At 39.8% G+C, this 22,759-nt stretch overlaps 1 protein-coding gene and 1 pseudogene across 2 annotated transcripts in view; one reads left to right on the top strand and one right to left on the bottom strand.

The window, feature by feature from the left end:
• Positions 1 to 22,759, top strand: part of INO80D (INO80 complex subunit D) — an 82,694-nt gene that overhangs the window by 32,366 nt on the left and 27,569 nt on the right. For both annotated transcript variants that reach the window (XM_002749678.7, XM_017973661.4), the window contains exon 5: positions 8,575 to 8,683. In XM_002749678.7, the coding sequence (XP_002749724.3) occupies positions 8,575 to 8,683 (109 nt within the window). The remainder of the gene's footprint in view (positions 1 to 8,574; positions 8,684 to 22,759) is intronic.
• LOC118154436 (large ribosomal subunit protein eL27 pseudogene) lies at positions 16,739 to 17,177 on the bottom strand (annotated as a pseudogene).

Genomic DNA, 22,759 nt, shown 5'->3' with positions numbered 1-22,759 from the left:
GTTGTGAACACCACTGCACTCGGACCAGCCTTTTATTTTTATTATTATTTTTTAAAATTTATTTTTTAATGTAATCTTTTTTCTCAAATATTTTTGATCAGTGATTGGCTGAATCCACAGATGTGGATCCCATGGATACAGAGGGCCAAAACTGGAGGGCATAATACTTACTGAATAGGATACAGAAATAGGAGTTGGGAATGTAGAATTCCACACATAGCTTTTATTTGTAGTGATAGCAGCATGAAAAGGCAGTCGTGTTTGGTTGTATGCCTTTATGAGTTTAGCACCTGTGCATCTAATGAAGTTCTTTGCATGTCTTACTCTAGGAATGATCATAGTATTGTTAGTATCTGCTTACAGTTTTAAAACATTTTTTCCTGTTTAAAAAATTCTCAAGGCAATGCCTGTTTATGATTTAAAAGTGAGAAAATACATGTAAAACTTGTAATTTAATGTAGTCACATGTCTGTTTCTTTTTTGTTGCTTCTGAATTTTCTGTTTTGCTTGAGAAAACTTCCTCAATCCCAAGTTTATACAGATATTGTATTTTCTATTAATAGTTTGATTGGTTTTGATTATTTAAACCTTTAATTCAGTTGAAGTTTATTCTTGAATTTGATATGAGTTATGATTCTCATTTCACGAAAAATTATTTGCATAATATGATAGCGATGGAAATATGAGCAAAGATAGAACATGAAGAGATACGAATAGTCAATAAGAAAATGAAAACCTCAGTCTCTCAGCAGGCAGGAAATACAAATTAAAGCAACAATGAATTACCAGATTGGCAAAATAATAGCCATGGTTGGTCAGGGTCAGGGTATGATATCTCATACATTTCTGGTGAGTAATTTAGCAACATCTAATTAAAAATATATGTATAGGCTGGGCTTAGTGCCTTATGCCTATAATCCTAGCACTTTAGGAGGCTGATGCAGGAGGATCACTTGAAGCCAAGGGTTTGAGACCAACCTAGGCAGCATAGTAAGATCCTGTCTCTAAAAAAAACAAAAATAAGGCCGGGCGTGGTGACTCATGCCTGTAATCCCAGCACTTTGGGAGGCCGAGGCAGGTGGATCATGAGGTCAGGAGTTCGAGACCAGGCTGACCAACATGGTGAAACCCTGTATCTACTAAAAATACAAAAAAATTAGGTGGGTGTGGTGCCGAGCACCTGTAATCCCAGCTACTCGGGAGGCTGAGGCAGGAGAATCCTTTGAACCCTTGAGACAGAGGTTGCGGTGAGCCAAGAGTACACCATTGCACTCCAGCCTCGGTGACAGAGTGAGACTCCATCTCAAAATAAATAAATAAATACAAATAAAAAATAAAAATAAAATATATTTGTAGCCAGCAGACTCACTTTCAAGACACTGTCCTGAGGATTAAAAAAATCAAAATGTAAGGGTATATGTGCAAGGATGTTTATTGAAACATTGTTTGTAGCATTAAAAACTTGCAAAGAAACAATTACTGCTTGGAAACATTGACTAAATTATGGTTCATGTATGTTTTAAGAAATATTATGTAGCAGGCTGGGTGCAGTGGCTCACACCTGTGATCTTAGCACTCTGGGAGACTGAAATGGGAGGATCACTTAAGCCTAGGAGATCAAGACCAATCTGGGTGACATAGTAAGACCTTGCCTTTATTATTTAAAAAAAAAAAAAGAAAGAAATACTATATAGCTATTAAAAAGAATGAATGAGGCCCGGTGTGGTGGCTCATGCCTGTGATCCCAGCATTTTAGGAGGCTGAGGTAGGTGAATCACCTGAGGTCAGGAGTTTGAGACTAGCCTGGCCAGCATGGTGAAACCCCATCTCTACTAAAAATACAAAAATTAGCCAGGCATGGTGGCATGCACCTGTGATCCCAGCTCCTCAGGAGATTGAGGCAAGAGAATTGCTTGAACCCAGGAGGTGGAGGTTGCAGTGAGCTGAGATCATGCCATTGAACTTCAGTCTGGGCAACAAGAGTGAAACTCCATCTCAAAAAAAAAAAAAATGAAATTTTTATCTTTTGATTGGGATGTGTCTGTGGTATATTAAAAAGTGGGAAAAAAATCAAGAGGTAATCATTGTCCCATATTGGCAAAAACAAACAAGGTAAATAAACAGGGGATATCGGTATATTAAGTATTTGGCTGTTTGCCTGATTGGTGTGAGCACAGGTAAAAGTATGAAAGGATATATACTTCCAGGCTGTTAACATCAGCTACCCTAGGGAGGATGGAATTCAACAGGATATATTTTATAAGAGAAGAGAGTGGTGGCTTTTCTTACAGCTTTTTATCATTTAACCTGTTGTTAAACCATCTTTGACTTTTTGTGATTAAAAAGCAAAACTTAAAAAATATATAGATAAAAATAATAAATTAAAATACTCCAAGCTATATTAATACCCATTTGTTAATACTTTGGCATATTATTAATACCCATTTGTTAATACCTTGGTATATTCTTTTTTTAAATTCTCTTAAAAAAATTTAACTTGCTTTACCCACATGCCAAATTCTTTCCAATATATAAAATTTGGTTCTTACTATACATACTGTTTTGTAACCTGTTTTAAAATTTTTCATAGACAGTATAATTTTTCATGGCTGAATTTTTGTCTTCCATTTAAGTTGTATCTAGTTTATGTCTTTATAAACTGTTGTAGATGTATATAGCCTTGCAGTAAAACAATTATTGCCACATCTTTCATTTTTTCTTTGAATAGATTTTCTTTTTTTTGAGACTGAGTTTCGCTGTTGTTACCCAGGCTGGAGTGCAATGGCACGATCTGAGCTCACTGCAACCTCTGCCTCCTGGGTTCAGGCAATTCTCCTGCCTCAGCCTCCTGAATAGCTGGGACTACGGGCATGTGCCATCATGCCCAGCTAATTTTTTGTATTTTTAGCAGAGATGGGGTTTCACCATGTTGACCAGGATGGTCTCGATCTCTTGACCTCGTGATCCACCTGCCTCGGCCTCCCAAAGTGCTGGGATTACAGGTGTGAGCCACCACACCCGGCTAAAATATAATTTTTATTTTTTAGACAGGGTCTTGCTCTGTTGCCCAGGCTGGAGTGCAGTGGCATGATCATGGCTTGCTGCTGCGTTGACCTTCTGGGCTCAAGTGATCCTCCCACCTCAGCTTCCCAAGTAGCTGGGACCACAGGCACACACCACCACAACTGGCTAATTAAAAAAAAATTTTTTTTGATAGAGATAGGGGTCTCACTATGTTGCCTAGGGCTCAAGTGATTCTCCTGCTTCTGCCTCCCAAAGTGCTGGGATTACAGGCATAAGCCACTGTGCCTGGCCTGCCACATACTCTTTCAAATAAAAATGATGAATGAGAAAAAGCAGTTTGGTCAGTTGCCATTAAAACAGTTGTGCAAGTCCTCTTCCTCAGGATAGCTGGCATACTTTCTTCCTCTGAAGCAGAGGTGTTTTATGTACGCTTCACATTTACTCAGAATAGTATAAAGAGTATAAAGACGTGTACTCGGGTTGGTTTCATAAAATAAATAATCTTTAATAAACAAAACATTATTAAATAAAACTTGGAGGCATGGTGTGAGGAATACAATGACTCTTAGTAAGTTTGATGGCACTGCCTTAATTCATGCTAATTAAGGAGCCTGTTTACCTGTGATTACTTTTATACTATCAGTTTAAGTGTCAACACAGTGAAAAAGGCAAATAAGGTCTTAATGTTATTTTGTTGAAAATAGTTTTGAGGCCAGGCGAGGTGGCTCATGCTGGTAATCCCAGCACTTTGGAAGGCCAAGACAGGTGGATCACTTGAGTCTAGGAGTTTGCGACCAACCTGAGGAACATAGTGAGATTCTATCTCTTTTTGAAATTTTAAATTAAAAATAATTAAATAAATAAAACTTAAAAAAAAAATAGTGTTGACCTATATACCCTGAGAGTATTTCAAGGACTTCTGGGGATCTGTGGACCATACTTTGAGAACTTCTATTTTGGATTCATAATATAACTGAGTGTTTGTTCATATGATTTTTTGGACATTTTATTTATTTTGCCTTTCACTTCTTCCATCCATTTATTTATTTTCTATTGATTTGTAAGAGCTTTTTATATGTATATTTGTTGCAAAGTCTCTCCCTCCTCTCCTTTGTTTTTGTTTCTGGGTATCTGTGACAGCCAGGCATGGTGGTGCACTTGTAATTTCTCTGCTGTTTGGGAGGCTGAGGCAGGAGGATCACTTAAGCCCAAGAGTTTACAGCTGCAGTGAGCTAAAATCATGCTACTGTGACAGAGCTGAGACCCTGTCTTTTTTTTTTTTTTAAGACGGAGTTTCCCTCTTGTTTCCCAGTCTGGAGTGCAGTGGTGCAATCTCAGCTCACTGCAACTTCTGCCTCCCAGGTTCAAGCGATTCTCCTGCCTCAGCCTCCCGAGTAGCTGGGGTTACAGGCATGCACTACCACACCTGGCTAATTTTATATTTTTAATAGAGATGGGGTTTCTCCATGTTGGTCAGGCTGGTCTTGAACTCCTGACCTCAGGTGATTCACCCGCCTGGGTCTCCCAAAGTGTTGGGATTACAGGTGTGAGCCACCATGCCCATTGATTTTTAAAATCTTTTTTTTTTTTTTTTTTTTTTGAGACGGAGTTTCACTTTTGTTACCCAGGCTGGAGTGCAATGGCGTGATCTCGGCTCACCGCAACCTCCGCCTCCTGGGTTCAGGCAATTCTCCTGCCTCAGCCTCCTGAGTAGCTGGAGTTACAGGCACGCGTCACCATGCCCAGCTAATTTTTTTTTGGTATTTTTAGTAGAGACGGGGTTTTACCATGTTGACCAGGATGGTCTCCATCTCTTGACCTCGTGATCCACCCGCCTTGGCCTCCCAAAGTGCTGGGATTACAGGCGTGAGCCACCGCACCCAGCCTTAAAATCAATTTTTAAAAAATTAATTAATTAATTAATTAAATTTATTTATTTTTTGAGACGGAGTTTCGCTGTTGTTACCCAGACTGGAGTACAATGGCATGATCTCCGCTCACCGCAACCTCCGCCTTCTGTGTTCAAGCAATTCTCCTGCCTCAGCCTCCCAAGTAGCTGGGACTACAGGCGCGCACCATCATGCCCAGCTAATTTTTGTATTTTTAGTGGAGATGGGGTTTCACCTCGTTGACCAGGGTGGTCTCGATCTCTTGACCTCGTCAAGATCTCTTGATCTCTTGATCCACCCACCTCGGCCTCCCAAAGTTCTGGGATTATAGGCATGAGCCACTGCGCCCGGCCTTAAAATCATTTTTAAACAGAATGAAAGCATACAGAAAAGTTTTTAGCCTTAAAAATTTTTTTTTCTGTTTTTTTGAGATGGAGTCTTACTCTGTCACCTAGGATGGAGTGCAGTGACGTGATCTCAGCTCACGTGATCTCGGCTCTGTAACCTCCGCCTCCCAGGTTCAAGCGATTCTTCTTCCTCAGCCTCCCAAGTAGCTGGGATTATTGGCGTATACCACTACACTTGGCTAATTTTTTGTATTTTTAGTAGAAATGGGGTTTCACCAGGTTGGCCAGGCTGGTCTCGAACTTCTGACCTCGGGTGCTCTACCTGCATTGGCCTCCCAGAGTGCTGGGTTTATAGGCGTGAGCCAGCACACACAGCGACCCTTTTAAGTTTTTAAAAATGCAAACATTTTAGAGGCTTAAGCTTTCAAAACAAAGGTTATTTTGGAGAAACCAAAAATTGTACTGCCCTTTTATGACAAAGTGTTGTCTGTATTCATGTCAGCAAAGAGTACTTAAACAAAAACTCAGTCTTATTAGCTTATATAGCCCTGTCTAGGCTAGTTATATCAGTTAGCATATCAGTTACATTAAAACTAGTGATAATGAAGCCAAGATCAAAGGTTTGCTTTATTGGACAGTTAGTTTCACAGCAGAAAAGACACCTCAATCTAGGTTGTATGTTTTTTTGTTTTTGTTTTTTTAATGAGATGGGGTCTCATTCTGTCACCCAGATTGGAGTACAGTGGCACAATCTTGGCTCACTGCAACCTCTGTGTCCTGGGTTCAAGCTGTTCTCCCATCTCAGCCTCCTGAGTAGCTGGGATTGCAGGTACCCACTTGGCTAATTTTGGTATTTTTGTGGAGATGGGGTTTTACAGTGTTGGCCAGGCTGATCTTGAACTCCTGACCTCAGGTGATCCTCCCACCTTGGCCTCCTGAAGTGCTGGGATTATAAGCGTGAGCCACCACGCTCAGCCCCGTCTTAGTTTTTCTAACTTAGATCTTGACTTCCTCAGAGAAAGTATAGGTGTCTGAGTAGAAATTATTCTATTGAAACAAATGAAAGATAACTCATACTCTGTTTTTTAGTGGTGCCTTAAATGTCACTTAGAAGGACCTTACCTTTAAACACACTGAACTTGATGCTGTTGTGATCACTTAATTGCTTTTTTACCTTTCCCCTTCAAATTATTAATTATTTCAGTTGAGAGAAAGTAACTCATTTTTAAAGGTGACCTGACATTTTAGATAGTCATCTTGGAACTAGATTTGAAGTTTCTTTATGCCAATGGCAATGTGTTATTTAATCTTAAACATTTATAATTTGCATTTCAATTAACCTTTTCTTAATTTCCCTATTTGGCACTTGTAAACTCATTTAAACTAGGGAAGCAATCTGTGAAGTCCTTTTTAATGTAACTGTTTAATACTCTTGATTTTTGAGGTTCTCAAGAAGGAAGACATAAATAAAATATTTATCAAGGTGTCTTGTAAGTTTCATAGAGGTATGAATATATTAAACTTATAGTCCCACATACTGTTATACTTTAGGCTGTGCAACATCAATCTTTATCAAGACCTCTTCAAAATATAAAACTTTTTTTAACTTTTAGAGATAGGGCCTTGCTCTGTCACCAGGCTGAAGTGCAGTGGCATGATCATGGCTCACTGCAGCCTCAACCTCCTGGGCTCAAGGGTCAATTGATCCTCCTGCTTCAGTCTCCTGAGTAGTTGGGACTGCAGGCATGTACCACTTTGGCTGGCTAATTTTTAAGTTTTTTGTGGAGTCGGGATCTTGGCTTTGTTACCCAGTCTGATCTCTAACTCCTTGCCTCAAGCAATCCTCCTGCCTCAGCCTCCCAAACTGCTTGGATTACAAGCATGAGCCAGTGTACCTGGCCAAGATATAAGACTTTTAAAAGGGTAAAGCTTTTATGTCAGGAGTTAAAAATTATTTTTAATCATTAAAAATTATAGCATTTGGCTGGGCACAGTGGCTCATGCCTGTAATTGCAGCACTTTGGGAGGCTAAGGCAGGTAGATCACTTGAGCTCAGGAGTTTGAGAGCAGCCTGGTCAACATGGTGAAACCCCATCTCTGCAAAAAATAGAAAGATTAGCTGGGCATGGTGGTGCCACCTGTAGTGCCAGCTACTCTGAAGGCTGAGGTGGGAGGATCACTTGAGCCCAGGAGGTCAAGGCTGTAGTGAGCTGAGATTGTACTGCTACACTCCAACCTGGGCAACAGAGCAAGACCCTTTAAGAAAATATTAATATATACTGCATTTATTCACTTCCTTCTAACTTTGTTTTATATAGTGGAACACAAAATCTCTCAGCTTTTGTTTAAAATAATTGAAAGAAATCCCAAATCTCATTAGTAATAGAGCATTACCACCCCACCCTTCCATTTTCCCATAGAAGGTAAGAACTAAAGAATGGTTTGGGAGTAGGGTATGGAGTGTTTCTGCCTTTGATACTTTATTGTAGGGCCCTTCTTTGTTGAAATGTAGAGTGTCTCTGTCTTCACTTTTTGACCTTTTTTTGTTTGTTTTCATTAAACCATTCAGAAGCAGGTATTGACCTTCTTCATGCCTGAACATATGTTGAGCTTCTTTTTTCACCCTCTTGAATGTATTTTACGTTTTTCTGACATCATTTCAGTGGATGAAGTTTTGATACTTAAAGAAATTCTGGCCAGATGCAGTGGCTCACACCTGTAATCCCAACACTTTGGGAGGCCAGGGCAGGTGGATCGTTTAAGGTCAGAAGTTCGAGACCAGCCTGGCCAACATGGAAAAACCCCGTCTCCACTAAAAATACAAAAATTAGCTGTGTATGGTGGCGGGCATCTGTAATCCCAGCTACTCAGGAGGATGAGGCAGGAGAATCACTTAAATCCAGGATGCAGAGGTTGCAGTGAGCTGAGATTGTGCCACTCACTTCAGCCTGGGTGACAGGGCAAAACCCCAGTGAAAAAAAAAAAGAAATTCTACCTTTTTTGTGACCTGAACTCTCTCTTTGCTTTTGTTATTTCTACCCCATTAGTGAAGTGTCTGACAAAAGAAGTTCATCTGTAGAATATAGCTTAGGCTTTTTGTTGTTACGTCATTTAAAAAACCCTATTGTGCATCATACATTCATTATTAATATCTTTGTATGAACAGAAATGAGATTCATCAGGAGGCATTTATTCACACCATGATGGTACTTGCTATAGGTGTGTTGGGTTATGTTATTTTGTGTAGCTTTTTAATTTGAATTTTGAATAACAGTAAATTTTTTCTAACTTGCAATATCTCCTATCTACCCCAGGGTTGGACTGGTCTGAAGAGAGTGGAGAGGAACCAGAGGACTCAGAGCAGGCCTCACCCTACCAGGTTGCATGGTCCATCCGGGAAACCCTAAGATATGAAAGACATGCGTAAGTCTTCTGTTCTATTTTTATTCTTTTTTTCTTTTTGAGATGGAGTCTCACTCTGTCGCCTAACCTCTGCCTTCCGGGCTCAAGCAACTCTCCTTTTTAGCCTCCCGAGTAGCTGGAATTACAGGTGCCCACCACTGTGCCTGACTAATATTTTTATATTTTTAGTACAGATCGGGTTTCACCATGTTGGCCAGGCTGGCTTCGAACTCCTGACCTCAAGTGATCTGTCCGCCGAGGCCTCCCAAAAGTGCTGGGATTATAGGCATGAGCTACCACTCCTGGCCCAATTTTTAACTCTTGAATGACTGCTGTAGCAGGCTGATAATTCCCCCTATATATGCTGATTTTTTTATGTTATTAGATCTAGTTTTATGTAAAATAAAGGTTCAAAAAGTTGGAAGTGAAATAGACTTCACTCCAGGAAATTGGAGGTAAAATAGATTCCACTTGGGAAGAAATGTGCTATATTGTTTGAGCAAAGCTACTCTTAAATTTTCTTGGTAAATTTGTTTCTATACCTGTCCTATTCATTATTAAAGGAATTAATTATTATAGAACTTCGAATTGGAAAGAACCTTAGAGATTAATTGATCCAATTCCCTCATTTTACAGAAGAGGAAAGCAAGGTCCACAGAGGTTGAGAAACTTGCACATGGTCTCTTGGAGGGCTACGTGGAGTCCCACTGTCTTGCTTCTCCATATCTCCTTTGCTGTGTCTGCACAGTAGCTAGAAGTAGTGCTTTTTTACTTCACCTCTATCTTCTGCAACATTGATCCATTCTTTGCTTCTACTGTGACACAGTGGTTTTTGTTTTTTAAGGATAAATATCCTGAGGGGTTTCCTTTGTACCTTCCTAATTGGAAATCTATTTGGGTATACTGACAGCTCTCTTCAGTTTTTTTTCACATGTATGTCTTAGGAGAGGAAACATTTGTCTAAGATCTGCAGAAGTTGAATACATATCCCCTTCAATGATAGTAAGAAAACACTTTTTTGGGAGACTGCTTTTAGCATTGTACAGATTCACTTGGTGCAGTTTGACAACACCAAGATAGATCCTTGTCTTTGGGGCCAAAAAATGACTCACTTACTCAGCTAATTATTTATTTAAAATGTTGTGGTTTGAATAGATATTCAGCAATATAGAGGGAGACCAACTGTCTGTGATGGTTTTTGAATTTATAGGATTAAAAATGTGATTTGTTAGTATACCCAGAGGTGATTAGGCTTAGGGAACTGATTCCCTGGAGTCTAATCTGAACACTAAAATGTACACATAATGAGAAGTATAATCATCAAGTAGTACAAATGGTCACTGAACAAAATAACACAGGAAGCAAATTATCATCAGAAGCTTATTTGAACATGGAATTAGAGCAAGTAGGTTAGTTGGATTTTAGTAATGGTCAGTGTCTTAAATTATAATAGCATGATGCATCCCACTCTTGGGATTTATTTCCCATCTAGTAGTTCCTGTCTCAATTACCCCTTAGATAGTATTGGAGAATGTTACACCTTTTTTTCTTACTCTGAGGTGCCATTTTATATGTCATTCAAGACTATTTCCTTACCATTAACAGATTCTTTCCGATACAGTACAATAGAGTCAGTTGAGCTTAAGCTTTTTAGTTATAGATACCATCAGTCATACTTCCTAACGGTAATTCATATCAGCTTAATTTGACTTATGATATTTTGGGTTAATTTTACAAATCCAGCAAAAACCTGGTACATGGGAAATTATTATTTCCATAATAATTGGTTATTATCATTGGTTAATAAATGGTTATTATCATTTTAAATTTAATTCTCAAGGTAACCTTGACATCAGTATTGAGAGTATATGCTTTTGATTGGAAACAATGTATATTCTATTCTGCCTTCTATTCTTGCAGAGTTATCAAAATACTTCTTTTGTCGTTTTAGATTTGTGGCCCTCCTCATTTTTCTTTATCTCCATAGCATGTTACTTTCTTGGCCACTCTTGTAGCTTGCTTCCTCTTTGACTACCACCATACTCCGCTCTCCTGATTCTTCTCCTTTACTCTGTCTTCCTCTCCCACCCCTCTTTTTTGAAACAGATATTTATCCTTACTTCTTCCCAGCTGTTGTTGTTTTCATCTTTTCCCCTTCATTCTTTTCCTTCACTCGGTTATTCATTTTTCATACATTTGTCGTTTACTTATTCAGCACATTCTTGTTGGGCTCTTACAATGCTACAGTCATGGAGCACTCTCTATTTTTAATGTTGGGTAAAACAGAGATTGAATCAGTTTACCCACCTGTCTATGCCTATAATTCCACATTTGTATCTGCCACTCTGCCCTCTAAGAGGAATCTCTGTCCTGTATTTTATTTATTTATTTATTTATTTATTTTGGGGTGGGGGGAAGGCAGGAAGGAAGGGAATAAGGACGGTAGGGAGGAAGGAAGGGATGAAGCAAGGAAGGAAGGGAGGAAGCGGGGAGGGAGGGAGGGAAGGGAAGAAAGGAAATCAAGCAATGAAAGAGACATTGCCGACCTGGATCTAGAGGTTTACAAGTTGATTTCTTTTTTTTTTTTGAGAGAAGGAAAGAAAAAAAAAAATAAGTAAAGGAGAGGAAGAAAGAGGAAGAGAAAGAGGGAGAGTAAATGGAAATATTGCTTTATTTTGAAAAAAATTGGGTATTAATAATGGCCAATCAATGTTTCATTTAAACTAATGGGTAGGTGTGATGTGGTATTGACAAGAATGTATATTTTGTGTATTTGAAGTGGAGAGCTCTATAAATATTTATTAAGTTTACTTGTTCTGGATTTGAGTTCGAGTCCTTGATATCCTTATTAATTTTCTGTCTCATTGAATCTAAGTCTCCTATCTGGGTGTTAGGATCGTTAGCTCTTGTTGTTGCATTGATCCTTTTACAACTATATCTTTGTTGCTTTAAAATCTATTTTATCTGATACAAGAATTGCAACTCCTGCTTTTTATTTATTATTTATTTTTGCTCTCCATTTGGTTGGTAAATCTTTCTCCATCCCTTTGTTTTGAGTCTTTGTGTATCCTTGCATGTGAAACAGGTCTGGATGTAACATGCCGTTGGGTTTTGGCTGTGTCTTTTGATTGGGAATTCAGTCAATTTAAATTTAGGGTTACTGCCATTTGATGTTGACTGGCTGTTTTATCCATTTGTTGGTGTAAATTCTTCTTTATGTTGGTGCTCTTTATTTTTTGGTGTATTTTTAGAAAGGCTAATACTGGTTGTTTCTTTCTGTGTGTAATGCTTCTTTCAGAAGCTCTTGTAAAGCAGGCCTGGTGGTAATAAAATCTCTGAGTTCTTGCTTGTTCATAAAAGATTTTATTTTTCCTTCAGTTGTGAAGCTTAGTTTGGCTGGATATGAAATTCTGGGCTGAAGGTTCTGTTCTTTGAGGATGTTGAATATTGGCCCCCACTCTCTTCTGGCCTGTAGAGTTTCTGCCAAGAGATCTGCCATAAGTCTGATAGGCTTGCCTTTGTGGGTAATATGACCTTTCTCTCTGGCTGCCCTTAGTATCCTCTCCTTCGTTTCGACCCTGGTGAATCTAACGATTATGTGCCTTGGGGTTGCTCTTCTTGAGGAATATTTTTGTGGTGTTCTCTGTATTACCTGGGGTTGAATGTTGACCTGCTTTGCTAGTTTAGGAAAATTTTCCTGAATAATATCCTGAAGGGTATTTTCCAGCTTGGATTCATTCTCTCCGTCGCATTCAGGTACACCTATCAAACGTAAATTTGGTCTTTTCACATAGTCCCACATTTCTTGGAGACTTTGCTCATTCCTTTTTATCCTTTTTTCTCTAATCTTTTCTTCACGTTTTATTTCATTAAGTTGGACTTTGACCTCTGATATCCCTTCTTCTGCTTGAACAATTCGAGTGTTTAAACCTGTGCATACTTCTCAGAGTTCCTGTATTGTATTCTTCATTTCCATTAATTCACTCATACTCCTCTCTAAGTTGTCTATTCTCAATAGGATTTCATCAAACCTTTTTTCAAAGTTCCTAGTTTCTTTACGTTGGGCTACAACATGTTCTTTTAACTCACTGAAGTTTGTTATTATTCATTCCTTGAAGAGTGATTCTGTCATCAGGAGGCGCTCGTTCTCCATCAAGCCTTGTTCCATTGTTGATGTGGAACTGTGATCATCTTTAGAGGGAGAGGCGTTCTGACTTTGAGTATTCTCAGCTTTTTTACGCTGGTTTCTTCCCGTCATTGTAAATTTATCCTCCTGTCTCTTTGAAATTACCAACTTTCAGATTAGGTCTCTTGAGTGGATGTCCAGGTTGTTAGTTCCCCGGGCCAGAGCAGCGGCGTTAAAACTGATGGTGCTTTTCTGCCCAGGATTCTCCTGTCTGGCTTCCTTCTTGTTTCCGCAGTAGGCGACTCTGCCTTCCCGGGGCTCCAAACCTTGGTCAGAAGGGGAACCGGTCCGGTTTACTCTGCGCCGAGCGCTGCCGAGTCAAGGTGCTGGCGGAACCGCTGCGCCGACCACGAGAGTCGCGCTGGCGACTCGTGTGTTTCCACCACTGGGGGATCTTCTGCTCCGTGAGCGACCAGACTTTGTCTGAAAGTGTGGCGTCCTCTAGTTCTCCGCGTCTTCCCTGAGAGCTGCAATCCCGGGATGTTAGCGATCGGCCATCTTGGATCGTTCTCCTCTGTCCTGTATTTTAATTAATTCATTCATTAAATTTTTGAAACAGGAGTTTTGCTCTGCCCAGGGTAGATAGAGTGCGGTGACATGATCACAGCTCACTGCAATCTTGAATTCCCAGGCTCAAGCCATCCTCCCACCATAGCCTCTCGAGTAGCTGGAACTACTATACCACCACGTTTGGCTAATTTTAAAATTTTTTGTAGAGATGGGCTCTTGCCAGGTTGGTCTCAAACTTCTGATCTCTAGGGATCCTCCTGCTTTGGCCTCCCAAAATGTTGGGATTATAAGCATGAGCCACCATGCCTGACCTGTACTGTATTTTAAACTTCCATCTTTATTCCAATTTCTTGTTGAAGCTACTTGTCATTTATTGTACCTTGCTGTGTTTAAGTGTGGTAGAAAATGTCAAGCTGTAGAAAACTGGCCTTACCTGGCTTGGCGCAGTGGCTCACGCCTATAATCTCAGCACTTTGGGAGGCCAAGGCAGGTGGATCATGAGGTCAGGAGTTCGAGATCAGCATGACCAGCAAGGTGAAATCCCGTCTCTACTAAAAATACAAAAATTAGCTGGGTGTGGTGGTAGCATACCTATAATCTGAGCTACTCAGGAGGCTGAGGCAGGAGAATTGCTTGAACCCAGGAGGCGGAGGTTGCAATGAGCTGAGATTGCACCACTGCACTCCAGCCTGGGCGACAGTGCAAGACTCCATCTCAAAAAAAAAAGAAAAAGAAAAGGAAAAAAAAGAAAGAAAATTGGCCCTACCTAGGCTATTCATTATATTTTCAAGAGGATGTTGCCATTCAAATGCTTCAATGAGGTCATTGAGTTTTTAAAAGAAAAAGGACAGTGATCTGGCCACCAAGTTTGTGCCTAAAGAACCTCTTTGTGAGTTTTCTTGCTAATCCAGGATTGTACCTTAAGGAATTTTTTTTGTTTGTTTGTTTTGAATCAGGGTCTTACCCTATCACCCAGGCTGGAGCACAGTGGCTAGATCATAGCTCAAGGCAGGCTCAACTTCCTGGGCTCAAGTGATCCTCTTGCTTCAGCCTTCTGAGTAGCTAGGACTACAAGTGCAGGCCACCGTTTTAAAATTTTTGTAGAGATAGGGTCTTAACTGTGTTGCCAAGGCTGGTCTCAAACTTCTTGCTTCAAGGAGTCCTCCTGCCTTGACCTTTGAAAGTATAGGGATTACAGGCATGAGCCGCTATACCTGTCCCTAAAGGATTCTTTTTTTTTTTTTTGAAACGGACTCTCACTCTGTCATCCAGGCTGGAGTATAATGGCATGATCTTGGCTCATTGCAGTCTCCCCTCCGCACCGAATTCAAGTGATCCCCCTGCCTGAGCCTCCCAAGTAGTTGGGACTACAGGCACCCACCACCATGCCCGGCTAATTTTTGTATTTTTAGTAGAGATGGGATTTCACCATGTTGGCCAGGCTGGTCTTGAACTCCTGACCTCAGGGGATCCACCTACCTCGGCCTCCCAAAATGCTAGGATTACAGACGTGAGCCACCTTTTAATCTTGCTTTTGGTTTCTTTGATTCTCTTTATTTTTATATTTTTATTTATTTATTATTTATTATTTTTATTTTTGGGGGATGGAGTTTTGCTCTTGTTACCCAGGCTGGAGTGCAGTGGATCCCAGCTCAATGCAACCTCCACCTCCTGGGTTCAAGCAATTCTCCTGCCTCAGCTTCCCAAATAGCTGGGACTACAGGCGCACGCCACCATGCCCAGCTAATTTTTGTATTTTTAGTAGAGACGGGGTTTCACCATGTTGACCAGGATGGTCTCGATATCTTGACTTCATGATCCACCCGCCTCGGCCTCCCAAAGTGCTGAGATTATAGGCGTGAGCCACCGCACCCGGTCCTATTTTCATATTTTTAATTTCATTGCTTTCTGTTATAATTTCTGTTATTTCCTTCTGCTTGTTTTGGGTTTCATTTGCTTGACTTTTTGTAGTTTTTAAGGTGACAGTTTAAATCAGTTGTCTGAGATCATTCTTATTTTCTAATATTGACTCCTCGTTTTACATTTCCTCTAAGCACTGTTTATAGCTGTGTCCCACAGATTTTAATAAGACATTTTCATTGTTATTCAGTTCAGAATACTTTTTTTGAGACAAGGTTTTACTCTGTCACCCCGGCTGGAGTTCAGTGGCATGATTATGGCTCACCACAGCCTTGACCTCCTGGCTTAAGAGATCCTCCCATGTCAGCCTCCTGAGTGACTGATATCATAGACATGTGCTACCACCCATGGCTGATTTTTTTTTTTTTTTTCTTGTAAAGATGGGATCTCAAACTCCTGGGCTCAAGTGATCCTCCCATCTTGACCTCCCTAAATGCTAGGATTACAGGCATGAGCCACTGTGCTCAGCTCCAAAATACTTTGTAATATCCCTTCTGATTTCTTGTTTGATCTATGGGCTATTTAGAACTTATATTTACTTTTTGAATATTTTGGTGTTTCCCAGATACTGATTTCTAGTTCAATTCTGTGATCAGAAGCCACATTTGAATATAGTATTCTATAAATGTAAATTAGATCAAGTTGGTTAATAGTGTTGTTCATGTCTTCTACATCTGTGGTGATGTTTGTCAATTTATTATATCAATTACTGAGAAAAGGATCTTGAAATCTCTTAGTGAATTTGATTATTTCTCCTTTTGAGTCTGTCATTGTTTATTTCTCACATTATATATTTCTGTTATTAGATGCATAATTGTTTAAGATTGTTTTGTCCTCTTGATGAAGTGACCTCTTTATTGTTATAAAATGGCCCTTTATATCCCAGTAACAGTGTTTGCTCTGAGATCTTTCCTTATGTAGCATTAACACAGCTACTTCGTTTTTCTTTTGATTAGTGAAAGCTTGGTATCTTTTTCAGTCCTTTTGCTTTTAACCTGTTTGTGTCTTTATATTTAAAGTGAGTTTCTTATTGGCAATGTATTACTGGGTCTTGCTTTTCTATCTCCTCTGACAGTCTCTACTTTTTATTTGGAGTATTTAGACAAATTCAATATGATATTGATATTATTGGGTTTAAATTTACTGTCTTTTGTATTTGTCTCATCTATTCTTTGTTCTTTTCTCACTTTTAAAATTATTTTTATGATTGTATTTTATCTCTTCATAGCTTATTAGGTGTATTCGTATGGTTTGTTTTTGTAGTAGTTGTTGTAGGGTTTATATTATACATCTTTAATTACTACAGTCTGCCTTCAAGTGTTAAACCACTTCACATGTCAGAACCTGTAACAGTGTCCTTTCATTGCTACTCATTTATCTACTCTTGACAGTGCCTGCTTTTTACTTGGAGTGTTTAGACCAATTGAATTTAATGTTATCATTTGTATTACTGCATTTATTTAATTTTTGAGACAGAAACAAAATATTGAAAACTGTAGCTTCTGGAAGAACTGCTTGTTCTTGCCCGTCTTGTATCTCTCTTTGAACTTGACCTTGGCTTCCCTTTGGACCTTGTGTTGAAGAGCAGGATCTCTGAAGATCCTTGTCATCCTTGTTGATGACAGTTTTGTGTAAGGGGCTATCCACAGAGTACGTTGTAGGCATAAGATGATTGTAGTTATAAACCTTCACAAAAGACTCGATCTTTGACCTCTTGGTAATCTTTTCGCCCATGGCAGCTGTCACTTTGCGGGGATAGTAATCAATTCCAACCACCAGAGCTTGAATTTAGGGCCAGCCTGAGGTATTGTTTATGATGACAGCTTTGTGTCCAGCCAGAATAGTGCTGGCCAGGACCAGCACCAGCACCACTTTCCCAGGTTTCATGCACTTGCCCATTTTGACAGCAACCACTAAGGGCTACATCAGAAAGGAAGGAAGGCTGTTATTGCATTTACATCTAACGTATTAATTCTTATTTAAATGTTTTAGTATAATTTACTAGTGAAGCCATCTGGTCCTGGGCTTTTTTTTTATTTTTGAGACAAGAGTCTTACTCTGTCATCCAGGCTGGAGTGCAGTGGCATGATTTAGGTTCACTAAATCACCTGAGTTCCAGCGAGTCTCCTGCCTCAGCTTCCTGAGTAGCTGGTATTATGGCCATTCTTGCAGGAGTGAGATGGTATAGTATTGTGGTTTTGATTTGCATTTCTCTGCAAATCAGTTTTGCAATTAGTGATGTTGAGCATTTTTTTTCATGTTTGCTGGCCATTTGTTTATCTTCTTTTGAGAATTGTGTATTCATGTCCTTAGCCCACTTTTTAATGGGATTGTTTGTTTTTTCCTTAGTGATTTGTTTGAGATCATTTTGTGGATTCTGGATATTAGTCTTTTGTCAGATGTATAGATGGTGAAGAGTTTCTCCCACTCTGTGCGTTGTCTGTTTACTCTGCTGACTTCTTTTTTCTGTGCAGAAGCACTTTAATTATGTCTCAGCTGTTTATCTTTGTTTTTATTGTATTTGCTTTTGGATTCTTGGTCATTAACTCATTGCCTAAGCCAGTGTCTGGAAGTTATCTTCTAAGTATCGTCTAAAGTTTTAATAGTTTCAGATGTTAGATTTAAGTCCTTAATTAATCTTGAGTTGATTTTTGTGTAGGATGAGAGATGAGGAGCCAGTTTCATTCTCCTACATGTGGCTAGCCAATTATCCCAGCACCATTTGTTGAAAAGTATTCTTTCCCCACTGTATGTTTTTGTTTGCTTTGTCAAAGATTACTTGGCTGTGAGTATTTAAGTTTATTTATGGGTTCTGTATTCTTTTCCATTGGTCTATGTGCCTATTTTTATACCAGTATCATACTGTTTTGGTTACTATGGCCTTTTAGTATAGTTTGAAATTGGGTAGTGTGCTGCCTCCAGATTTGTTCTTTCTGCTTAGTCTTGTGTTGGCTATGTGGGCTATTTTTTGATTCCATATGAATTTTAGAACTTTTTTTTCTAATTCTGTGAAGAATAATGGTGGTATTTTGGTGGGGATTGTGTTGAATTTGTAGATTGCTTCTGGCAGTATGGTTATTTTCTTCTTTTTTTTTTTTTAGATGGAGTTTCACTCTGTCACTTAGGCTGGAGTGCAAGTGGCACAATCTCGGCTCACTGTAACCTCTGCCTCCCAGGTTCAGGAGATTCTTCTGCCTCAGCCTCCCGAGTAGCTGGGACTACAGGCACCTGCCTCCATGCTTTGCTAATTTTTGTATTTTAAATGGAGACAGGGTTTCAATATGTTGGCCAGGCTGGTCTCAAACTTCTGACCATGTGATCTGCCTGCCTCAGCCTCCATAAGTACTGGGATTACAGGCATGGTCCCTGGCATTTATTTATTTATTTACTTACTTTTTGGACAGTGTGGTCATTTTCACAATATTGATTCTACCCATCCATGAACATGGGATGTGTTTCCGTTTGTCTGTGTCATCCATGATTTCTTTTAGCAGTGTTTTGTAGTTTTCCTTGTAGAGGTCTTTTGCCTTTTTTTTTTAGGTATATTCCTAAGTTGTTGTTTTTTTTTCTTTTTTACAGCTATAGTAAAAGGGGTTCAGGCCAGGTGCAGTGGCTCACGCTTATAATCCCAGCACTTTGGGATGCCAAGGCAGGCAGATCACAAGGTCAGGAGATCAAGATCATCCTGGCCAACATGGTGAAACCTTGTCTCTACTAAAAGATAAAACATTAGCCTGGCGTGGTGGTGCTTGTCTGTCTTTCCAGCTACTTGGGAGGCTGAGGCAGGGGAGGCTTGAACCCAGGAGGTGGAGTGAGCTGAGATTGCACTACTGCACTCCAGCCTGGCAATGGAGCAAGACTCCATCTCAAAAACAAAAACAAAAAGAGGTGGGGTTTGAGTTCTTGATTTGATTCTCCGCTTGGTTGCTGTTGGTATAGAGAAGAGCTACTGATTGGTGTATATTAATCTTGTATCCTGATACTTTGCTGAATTCTTTTATCAGTTCTAGGAACATTTTGGAGGAGTCCTAATGGTTTTTGAGGGTAAATGATCAGATCATCAGCAAACAGTGATAGTTTGACTTCCTCTTTACTGATTTGGGTGCCCTTTATTTCCTTCTCTTATCTAATTGCTCTGGCTAGGACTTCCAGTATTATGCTGTAGAGGAGTGTGAAAGTGGGCATCCTTGTCTTGTTCCAGTTCTCAGAGGGCATGCTTTCAACTTTTCCCCATTCGGTATTATGTTGGCTGTGGATTTTTCATAGATGGCTTTTATTACATTGAGGTATTTCTCTTGAATACTGATTTTGCTGTGAGTTTTAATCATAAAGCGATGCTAGATTTTGTCAAATGCTTTTTCTGCATCCATTGAGATGATCATGTGATTTTTATTTTGAATTCTGTTTATGTGGTGTATCACATTTATTGACTTGCGGATGTTAAACCGTCCCTGCATCCCTGGTGTGAAACCCACTTGACCATGGTGAATTATCTTTTTGATATGTTATTGACTTTGGTTAGCTAGTATTTTCTTAAAAATGTTAGCATCTACGTTCATCAGGGATATTGGTTTGTAGTTTTCTTTTCTGGTTATGTCCTAGTTTTGGTATTAAGGTGATGCTGGCTTCATAGAATGAATTAGGGAGGGTTCTTTCTTTCTCTATCTTGTGAGATAGTGTCAAAAAGATTGGTACCAATTCTTCTTTGAATGTCTGGTAGAAGTCTGCTTAAATGCGTCTAGTCCTGGACAGTTTTTTGTTGGTAATTTAAAAATTACCACTTCATTCTTGCTGCTTGTTACTGGTCTGTTCAGGGTATCTAATTTTTCTTGATTTAGGCTAGGAGGGTTGTATTTTTCCAGGAATTTATCCATCTCTTCTAGGTTTTCTAGTTTATATATGTAAAGGTGTTCATAGTAGCCTTGAATGATCTTTTATATTTCATTGGTGTCAGTTAGATCTCCTGTTTTGTTTTTTAGTAAGGTTATTTGTTTTCTCTCTTCTTTTCTTGGTTAATCTTACTAATATTCTATCAATTTTATTTATCTTTTCAAAGAACCAGCTTTTTGTTTCATTTATCTTTTGTATTTTTTTGTTGTTGTTTCAATTTCATTTATTTCTGCTCTGATATTGGTTATTTCCTTTCTTCTGCTGGGTTTGGGTTTAGTTTGTTCTTGTTTCTCTAGTTCCTTGAGGTATGACTTTAGAATGTCAGTTTGTGCTTTTTCAGTCTTTTTGATGTAGGCATTTAGGGCTATGAACTTTTAGCACCGCCTTTACTGCATTTGAGAGGTTGTGTCATTATTATCATTATTATCATGGAAATAAAATGTCCATCTTATTTCGTTTTTGACCCAGTGCTCTTTCAGGAACAGGTTATTTAATTTCCATGTATTTGCATAGCTTTGAAGGTTCCTTTTGGGTTTGATTTCCAGTTTTATTCCACTGTAGTCTGAGAGAGTGCTTGATATAATTTCAATTTTCTTAAATTTACTGAGGCTCATTTTGTGACCTAGCATGTGGTCTATCTTGGAGGAAGTTCCCTGCGCTGTTGAATAGAATGTGTATTCTGCGGTTGTTGGACAAGGCCTTTTACCATTATATAATGTCCCTGTTTGTCTCTTTTAACTGCTGTGCTTTAAAGTTTGTTTTGTCTGATATAAAAATAGTTACCTCTGCTGCTTTTGGTGTCCATTTGCGAAATGCCTTTTTCTGCACCTTTTCTTTAAATTTATGTGAGTCCTTATATGTTAGGAGAGTCTCCCGAAGGCAGCAGATAGTTGGTGGGTGAATTCTTATCTATTCTGTGGTTCTGAATCTTTTAAGTTGAGCATTTAGGCCATTTGCATTCAATGTTAGTATTGAAATGTGAGGTGCCATTGCCTTCATTTTGCTCTTTGTTGCCTATATACATTGGTTTTTGCTTTCTAACTTGTATTTTTGTTTTATAGGTCCTGCGTGATTTATGCTTTAAAGAGGTTCTGTTTTGATGTGTTTCCAGGATTTGTTTCAAGATTTAGAGCTCCTTTTAGCAGTTCTTGTAGTAATGGTAGTTTGGTAATGGCAAATTCTTTTGGCATTTGTTTGTCTGAAAGGACTGTCATTCCTTCATATATGATTAGTTTTGCTGGATACAAAATTCTTGGCTGATAATTGTTTTGTTTAAGGAGGTTGAAGAAAGGGCCCCAGTCCCTTTAGCTTGTAGGGTTTCTCCTGAGAAATCTGTTAATCTTGGGTTCAAGATCCCTGTGATGTTAGGCAGGTTACCCAGTGCTTCTGTCTCACAGCTCTTAAGATTCTTTCCTTTGTCTTAACTTTGGATAACCTGATGACAGTGTGTATAGGTGCAGGTTCCCAGGTCAGTGGAGTTGTATACCTAGGAGTATTATGGCTGCCTCTGCTGAATCATTCAAGTTGTCAGGGAAGTGGAGGAAAGCTGGCAGTCATAGGCCTCACCCAACTCCCGTCCAATCCAAAGGGCCAGCCTCTCTCCCACCATGCCCTGCCTAACAGCCCCATGTGTTTCCAGGCAGTGGGCAAGCAGGGCTTGAGAACTTGCCCCAGGCTACCTGCCTCCTAGCTGCAAAAGAAAAGGGCTTTGGTTCTTTCCCCACCTCTGGAGTCTGCACATGGGATTTGCGCCCTCCCCCAAGTTCTGGCCAGGAGGGTTCTTGCCAGGTTCAAATTGTTACAAAGTTCAGCTGGAGATTTTCTTCTCTCTGTGGCATTTTCCCCATGCCTCTGGCTGCCCTCCTGAAAGATCCCTATGATGCCAGGTAGGAATGGCCTGCTAAGGGACCCAGTGAGCTCTTAGAGCCTCTCCTTCTTCTTCCTCTACCCTTGTAATTCACTCGGCTCTCTAAGTTGACTCAGCTCCAGGTAAGATTGGAAACTTCTACAAACTAGACCTTCAGTTTCCCCAGCGCGGTGTGTGTTCCCAGTTCCCAAATACTTTGGGCACTCACAGTATTTGGGATGTCTCTCGGGTCTTGCAGGAGCAGTCTACTTCCTTCAGATGGTCTGTGGGTCCTCTTGGGATTCCTATTTGTTTTTGCAATTGTTTTGGAGCTAAAATTCACGATGCAAGCCTCTGCACTCTGCTCTGTCCGTCCAAGTCAGAGATGCAGTCCAGTCCTGCATTGCATTGCCATGGTGATCACCAGTATCTTCTCTATTTTAAGCCAGTCCTGGCAGTAAAGTGCCATCTGGGTCTAGTGCATGAGGGGTGTGCAGCACAGGAGGCAGGCAGGGCCAGGCAATGGTTGCAGTGCTGTCCTAAGAGTGGGACTGGAGCCAGGGGACACTGAAGTGGCGATAATGGTTAGGGGGGGCGCAGATTTTCGCAACTGATTATTCATCCAAGCTTTACCTTCCCTTTAAGACCTGCCCTTTCTCTCCATTTACTTTTTCTATGAATGAGACATCCAGTTTTCTAGTTATGTAGATTTAAAGCCATTGAGTCATTGACTTTCTAATCCTTC

The sequence above is a fragment of the Callithrix jacchus genome, chromosome 6 (assembly GCF_049354715.1).
Source record: "Callithrix jacchus isolate 240 chromosome 6, calJac240_pri, whole genome shotgun sequence".
In the NCBI taxonomy this organism is placed as follows: Eukaryota; Metazoa; Chordata; class Mammalia; order Primates; family Cebidae; genus Callithrix; species Callithrix jacchus.
The sequence above is the reverse complement of the archived record's forward strand: the minus strand, read 5'-3'. Positions and strand labels throughout refer to the sequence as shown.